Below are 7,837 nucleotides of genomic sequence, written 5' to 3' on the forward strand. Positions count from 1 at the left end.
CAGAGGTGAGATCTTGGACCCCATTCTTTCCAACTTCTAAGTCCAGCATGCTATCAACTATATGAAACTGATCTTCAATGGTGGAATATACCCTAGGCAGAAACAAGATAATCTTAAAACCAACCAAACTTCAAAAACATTGCAAGAAATAGAAACTCTGCAATCTTCAAATAGGGAGGAAACCTGTCAGTCTTGACCATTTATTCAATACAGAATTCTTCTTCCCAGTCTCCCTGTGAGACTCTGCTAGAAGGCTCTCTGCTAGAACCCTTCCAGGGACAAAAAGCTGTCATTGTCTCAATAAGGCAACACCTTTGGGGGCAGATCAACTGGTTAAACAAATGCCCCTTCATGCCCATCAATTGAACAAATTGTGGTATATGAATGTGGCAGAATGCTATTTAAAAAATCATGAAGGACAGGATTTCAGAAAAACCCAAAAGACTTATATGAAATGATGTTGAGTGAACTGAGCAGAACCAGAAGAATCACTAACAACAACATCAGGTGATCAACTCTGATGGATTTGTTCATTTCAGCAATACACTAATCAAAGACAACTCTAAAAGACTTGTGACGGAAAATACTGTCCATATCCAGAGAAGTAACAGTGAAGTTTAGAAGCAAACCAAAGCTTACTGTTCTTTAATTTTTAATAGCTGTCATATATTTTGTTGCTTTTTTTCTCTTTAATGTTTTTTACTTTCTCCCATTGGATTTGATTCTCCTTTCACAACATGATTAATGTGGATCTATGTTTAGCATAATTACATATGTAGAGTCTATATTAAATTGCTTTCTTTTGGGGTGGGGAGAACAAAGGGAGGGAAGGAGAAAAATGTAAAACTCAAAACTTCCCAAAAGATGATTGCTAAAAATTACTGTTGATGTTGTTTTTAAAACAAAGAAATAAAAATGTTTTTTCAAAAAAAAGTTCCCCCCATTCAATTGAGATCAATGTATATAGTATGGAAACAATGTACAGACTGCCTTGGGGGGGGGGGGGGACAAAATTAGGGGAAAACTGTAAAATTCAAAATAAATAAAATCTTTCACAAAAAATAGTTCTCCCTTCCTCAAAGATACATGCCCACCATTTCTGGCCATCTGCCAATCTTATCAGGACCCAAGGCAATCTAGCCACACCCATGCAGATAGCAGCCAACATGGAGACGGAAGGTCTTTTTCCTTAAGGGGAGGAAATCTAGTCTTTCTTTGTATCCCCAGAGCTTAGTCCCTGGTTCATGGTTTGTTGAGGGAATGATTGGTTTCAGACATTTACGTGCTATATCATATTTCTTTCTCACCCAAACTAAGCCACCAAATCCAAGAGATTGGATAGAGCTGCAACTTCCATACTGATCAAAGGAGAACATCAACTTTTCAACCCTTCCAGAAGAGACAGTTTGTAGGATTCATCTTAAGGCAACAGTGGTAGGAGAGCTACGCTTTCTAATCCGGAGCACAGTGACCATCTAGTAGAACCCTCTAAAGTATGGGGGAGGCAATAGAGAGCTGCACAACCTGGTCGATGCCAAGGCCATTCAAAGGGCAGACCCCAAATTTTAATCCAGGTTCTCTAAAATGACTTTGGAGCTCACCCTCTCAATACAAACTGCTTAGTTGGCAACTTTTCGCCATGATGAAGTTTTCTATATAGTGTCAGCAGTAAGAATATCAGCAAGGAAAAACCAGAATAGCCTGTGGAAAGAATGCTAGTCTTGGACAGTGGTGGATCTGGGTTCATATACAACTCCTCTACTTGAAACCTGTATGACCTTGGGTCAATTGTTGAACCTTTCTGAACCTCAGTTTCCTCAGCTGTAAAATGAGTGGTTTACAATATGGTCTTTCAGATTCCTTTTACCTGTAAACTGAGGATCCTGTGAATTCATTTTACCCAGAGGAGGGACAGAAATGTTTTCCCCCAATAAATACATATATATAAATATATATATATATATAAATTTATGTATATATATATATATATATACACACACACACATGCATATTCACACATGTGGATGCATATATATAAAACATTCATTATAGTGAACAGTAAAAATATTTTCTAAAAAGTCAAGACTCATTGATCCCTTTTCATTTCTGCATATTAAGGCTCCCCGTTACTTTATTATATAACTCAAAGGTTTCCCGTTCTAAGTTGACTTCAGTCTCTCTCTCTCTCTGAAATCAGCAACAGATTGGTTGCATATAGGTCCTGGGAGCCAGACAGAGTTGATCATTCTTACTCCCAAGAAAGAAACCAAGATCTTTCTTACCCAATCCATATTACCATTCAGCACCAAATACAGGAGGAGCTTAATAAATGCTAACAGATGAAAAGAAATGTCAAATCTCTGTCATCAAGCTGGGAAGAAAATACCTTGTAACCCTTCTATGCAAATTATTATCTCTAATAATAAAAACAATATTCCATTTAAGTATAAAGATAGATACTGGCATATCAAATGCCCATTATTTTTAAATTACATGAAAAACTTTCATCTAGAAAGATAGAAAGCTCTTGTGGCAGAAGTCAAGATGTCATGGGGACAGAATGAGACCCAAGTCATTCCTCATCCTGTCTGTTTCTGGAGAGGTGTTACCATTCTCATGGAGCCACCAAAAGTTGGCATTGCTCCCTGTAGCCCTTACAACCCTTACATAGTCTGTTCCAACAAAAAGTTACTTTATCCACTTTTGCAAGAGTCCACAGAACTTTCAAAATCAGTGAATAATAGCAGGATAGGGACTTGGGCAAGCAGTATTCCTACTTGAGTCCATCATGAAAAGATGAGAACAAGATGAAGAACAGAGCATTGAAAGTCTTTTTGCCTGGCTCAATACAGACAGACAGACAGACAGACCCATTAACCTTTTCTCCAAATCCTGGTCCTTGATCTATCTACCATATCAGTTAAACATCTTCATACAACATAATGTTCATATCTTAGTTGAGTCATAAGCATTTATTAAATTCCCACCGTACACACACACACACACACACACACACACATCCCTTTTCCCATGGCTCCAAGACCCCAGGCTCTTCTAATTCTCCTTTTGTTCGGTTTTTTTTTTTTTTTTAGGTTTTTGCAAGGCAAATGGGGTTAAGTGGCTTGCCCAAGGCCACACAGCTAGGTAATTATTAAGTGTCTGAGATTGGATTTGAACCCAGGTACTCCTGACTCCAAGGCGGGTGCTTTATCCACTACGACACCTAACCGCCCCCTAATTCTCCTTTTAATACTTCACTGTCTCTCCATTCTCTTCTTAGGGGCAGCTAGGTGGTACAGTGGATAGAGCCCTGGCCTTGGAGTCAGGAGGGCAGGAGTTCGAATCCAGCCTCAGACACTTGATTCTTACTAGCTGTGTGAACTTGGGCAAGTCCCTTAACCCTGATTGCTTCGCATCCAGAACCACATCCAGTCATCCTGATTCGTATCTGCCACTGGACCCAGATAGCTCTAGAGGAGAAAGTGAGGCTGGTGATTTAGCATCCCTTCACTCAAACCCAATTCATTTGCTTGTCATGGCATCATCTCCCTGATGTCATGGTCTTCTTTGAAAATAAAGGACAAACATTATTATTATTATCATCATCATCATCATCATCATCATCATCATCATCATCATCATCATCATTCTTATCCTCTTCTTAAAGGGACTGCTCTCATGGCATCATAGACTTAGACTTGGAAGAAACCTCAAAGACATGCTTCATTTTACAGAATAGGAAACTGAGCCCCAAAGGGTTCAAGTGGCTTATCCAAGTTTACATGGGTAGAAAGCGACAGGTCTGCATTTTTAACCTCCTTCACTATTATCTCTCTCACCTCCAGCAACTTTAAATGGTCTCCACAGATGATGCTTCCATCATCAACTCAATGCAAATAATTCTCAGATTGAAACCCCTAGTCCTGACTTTAGGATATCCCATCAATAACTCAAACTCTATGTCAAATTTTGCTTTTGCTCCTCTCTAAATGACATTGCTCATGTCTCTCCCCTTCTTTCAACCCATCCACCACAACCTTAGCCCAGACCCTCACTTCCCTTAGTTTAAATCATCACAATGACCCTCCTAATTGGTCTTTCATCTTCTAACCTCTCTCTTTTCCAATATACCCTCAACATAGTTGTCAAAGTGATTTTCTTAAAACAAAGATTTGACCATGTCACTCCCTTACTCAACCTATACCACAGTGGCTCCCTATTATTCAAGGGCTCAAATACAACCTCAAACCTAGGTCCTCTGACTCACTATCCTTTCCCCTCTTCTCCACTGCCTAATACAGACAAAATAAACATGGTGAGTGATGGGCCCACCTGAGTCCAAAGCACAATGAGTGAGTCTGGGGTCAGGATCTGGGTTAAAATGCCAGCTTTGCTACTTACTACCTCTGTGACCAGGGGCAAACTGCTTCCCCTTTCTGTGCCTTTATTTCTTTGCCTTTAAAATAAAGGGAGTAAGTCGGATGACTGGCAGGATTCTTTCTGGTTTTAGATCTATGATCACTTAGGTTCAAATCCTGTCTCTCACCCATGCTGGCTATGTGACCCTAGGTAAGTCATCTTAATTCTCAGTTGCCCTGGCAACTCTCAAAGGCTAGATAGTAGAAAGGAATATCCATTGGTAGAAGGGAGTCCCTCCCTCACCAATGAAATCCAAGACACTTAAAAAAAAATAGAATGATATAGCTTCACCACTAAGTAGTTAAGACTTAATGTGGCAAAGGGAAAATGGGTCAGAGTAGTTTTTAAGCTCTAGGAATAACCCCCCCTTACACACACACACACACACACACACACACACACCCCAACTACTTTTCCTTGTACTAAAGAGATAAACGGCTCACATTTGTTTCTTGAAATAAACCATTGCTGCCACCTCCACCCCTGACTCTCCCCTGGATCCCAGGAATCTGGGTCCTTGATTCTGAAACCAACAGCCCTTCCACAGTGACAAGGCACCCTTTGAAATGTTTGCTTATCACCAAGCAACAGCTTTCTAAGCATTTCATCAGCCACCCTAAGTCTTCATGGAGACAGCCAGATGGAGAGAGGGAAATCGCAAATGAAGAAGTGTCCACTTGCCCACACAGCCCAGCTCCCCAGTTAGGAAAGCCTGGAGCTCAGGCTGAACATTCTCCTGGGATCCCAAATGGATGGGCGATCGATGCACTCTTGAAAGCTTCTGCTAACTCAGAGTCTGCCTGCAGGAACATACTGGTGCTGGCATCTCCCAGAACTCTGGAGCAGCTGATAGTAACAGGCTGTGCCACAAAACGTGACCTATCTACTTCCTGCGCTTCCCTGAGTAGAAAATACTAAGAGCAAAGGAGGTTGGGTGGGGTGAGAAATACCTCCCACAAACTTTACAAACCAAGCTAGGTTTGAAGGTAGGGAAGGAGGGCACTGCAATAGGAAGCCTACTTCCCCTCTCATCTGATAGAGGGTTATTGTCCTGTTGTTAGTCCTTCTTCCTCAAAGAGACCAGGATAACAGGAAGGTGATGTCCTGACATGCCAGTGAAAGAAGATGCAAAGGAGAAAATGTTTCTATAAGCCATAAGGCCCTGAAAACCAACACGGGTTTTTATCAAAACACTAGCACATGGTTTCATGATGCCAGTGCCTTGCTTCAGTTGTTAAAACACTGAGGAACACAATCGTTCATCCATCTTTGCAATTGAACCAATGATCCAGAACCAATGCTCCAGAAACAAAGCAGACATCCCTTGGAGATTCCAGATTTTAGACCCCCCCCCCCAAGAATCATTAGGAGAATCTGCCTCTCAAGCTACCCCCATAGAGTCAGAAAGGCTGGTAAACCAAAGCAGTGAGGCATGAGTCATCCCATGCCCAAGACCTTTCCTCTTAGACTTTGGGATGCAGGGGATAGTTTTGGAGGGTCTCACATTTCTCTGAGGCATCTGCTATTAGGTGGGATTGGGCTATGGTAAAAAGCGTTTTGGATTCTCAGAATAGCTGCCCCCTACCTAAATCAATTCTTCAGGGCCCAAAGGGGCAAGAAACAATGTGCCCAGTGGGGACTAGCCCAAGAGCAGAGCAGCCGGGTGAGACCGGCCTGGCTGTGAGTCGGGGCTCAAGCTGCCGGTCCTCTCCTAAAGCAACTCAACAGGAATTGGGGGTGCAGATACAGCCCTAATGATTCAAGCCAGGTGGCAAAAGCAAGCAGGGCCAGGTCAGGTTTTTACTTGGAGGCTTCCTTTCCATTGGGGGGCTTTAGCTTAGGAAAGTGGTCTCTCCAGGGGAACAGGGCCCTCTCCTGGAGTTAGAGAAGGGCAAGGGGTGGGGAGAAGGTCTGCCCACGTTGGGACCCACGATGCTGGTACAACCCAGCCGGAGCCTGGACCCACTGCTCGGGAGCCAGCCTGGTGGAGACTGCCAACCTGGACAGCTGCTCCAGACCCTGCTTTCAGAAAAAGCGGCATCGCAGCCGGAGCTCCGCCGGCTCCGGCCCCATCGCCCACCCTGGCCGGCTCTGCCCAGAACAAAGATTCAGGGGTCGGGTCTGGCCCCAGCCCGGGGCCAAGAGACGATGACCCCGGGCCAGCCTCAGAGCCCCGAGAACAAATGGCCACACGCTTCCTCGGCTCCAGTCCACCGATCCCCAAGCCTGGCTGCTCCCAGCCACCCTGGGGGCCGCAGGATTCGCCCCCCCCGCTGCACCCCAAAGCCACCGTCAGTCCACGAAGTGCTCGGAGGGCCGATTTCCATCAACACAGAGGACAAAGACACGCATTTCCACCACCAGCCGGGTCAAAGCCCTGGGGCCCAGGGGCTCGCCCCCCCCCCCGCCCCCTCCTGATTCCCGGGGAGGGGGGGGCACGGCACACAGGGGCCAGTCTCGGAGACGGCGGGGGGCGCGCGGGGCCAGCCCCCCAACTTCCCGGGAGTGGGGCCCCCGCGGCGGCACGCCGGGGTCCGGGGCGCAGCCCCCCCTTACCCTCGATGGCGATGACATGCTCGCGGATCTGGCTCTGCAGCACGGGCTCCTCCACGCGCTCCAGCAGCTCGTAGATGGAGTAGATGTTGGGGTGCACCGACTCGAAGCGCTGGATCTCGGCCCGGATGGCAGCCGAGTTGGCCAGCTGCTGCTGGTAGTTCATGGTGCCCCGGGCCGCCCGCCCGGCCCCTCCTCCCGCGGGGGGCTGGGTCAGCGCCGGGCCCCCATGCGGCGGGGGGCGGCGGCCCCGGCGCGGGCTCCCCGGGCTCCCGCGTGGCCCCGGCGGGCCAGGCAGCCCCGGGGCGGCCCCGGGGCGCGCGCGGGGGGCCGCGGCCCGGGCCCCCGCCGGGCTCCGAGGGGCGGGGGAGGGGAGCGGGAGTGGGGGGGGCGCCGGGCCGGCCCCGGGCCCCGCGCTGCGGCCGCCGCCCGCCTGTGGGCCCGCTCCGGCCGCTCCCGGGCTCCCGGGCTCCGCGGGCTCCGCCGGCCGCTCCGGCTCCCGGGCTCCGGCCCCGCCGCCCCAGCAGCGCCGCTGCCGCCGCCTCCTCCGCCGCCCCTCCGCCCCCGGCCGGCCCCTCCCCCGAGCCGGCCCCTCCTCCGGGCCCGGCCGGATCCCGGGGCGCGGGGCGCAGGCCCCGCCCCGCCGCTTCCTCCGGGCTCCCTGGGACTTGTAGTCCGGGCCGCGGCCCGCCGCCCCCCGCCGCATGGGGCCCCGGGCGAGGGCGCGTGGCGTGCGCGCGGAGGCGCCGGCGGGGGGCGCCCGGAGGAAGGAGGGGCGCCCCCCCGAGGAAGGAGGGTGCACCCCCGAGGAAGGAGGGGCGCACCCCCGGAGGAAGGAGGGGCGCACCCCCGGAGGAAGGAGGGG

At 48.9% G+C, this 7,837-nt stretch overlaps 1 protein-coding gene across 7 annotated transcripts in view; it reads right to left on the reverse strand.

Annotated features, from left to right (window-relative positions):
- The window catches only part of AGAP1 (ArfGAP with GTPase domain, ankyrin repeat and PH domain 1), a 647,020-nt gene extending 639,848 nt beyond the window's left edge, over nt 1-7,172 (reverse strand). For all 7 annotated transcript variants that reach the window (XM_074189810.1, XM_074189811.1, XM_074189806.1 and 4 more), the window contains exon 1: nt 6,976-7,172. In XM_074189810.1, coding sequence (XP_074045911.1) covers nt 6,976-7,138 — 163 coding nt within the window. In that variant the 5' untranslated portion in view covers nt 7,139-7,172. The remainder of the gene's footprint in view (nt 1-6,975) is intronic.
- Between the last annotated feature and the right edge of the window lie 665 nt (nt 7,173-7,837).

This window comes from Macrotis lagotis, chromosome 5, assembly GCF_037893015.1.
Source record: "Macrotis lagotis isolate mMagLag1 chromosome 5, bilby.v1.9.chrom.fasta, whole genome shotgun sequence".
In the NCBI taxonomy this organism is placed as follows: Eukaryota; Metazoa; Chordata; class Mammalia; order Peramelemorphia; family Peramelidae; genus Macrotis; species Macrotis lagotis.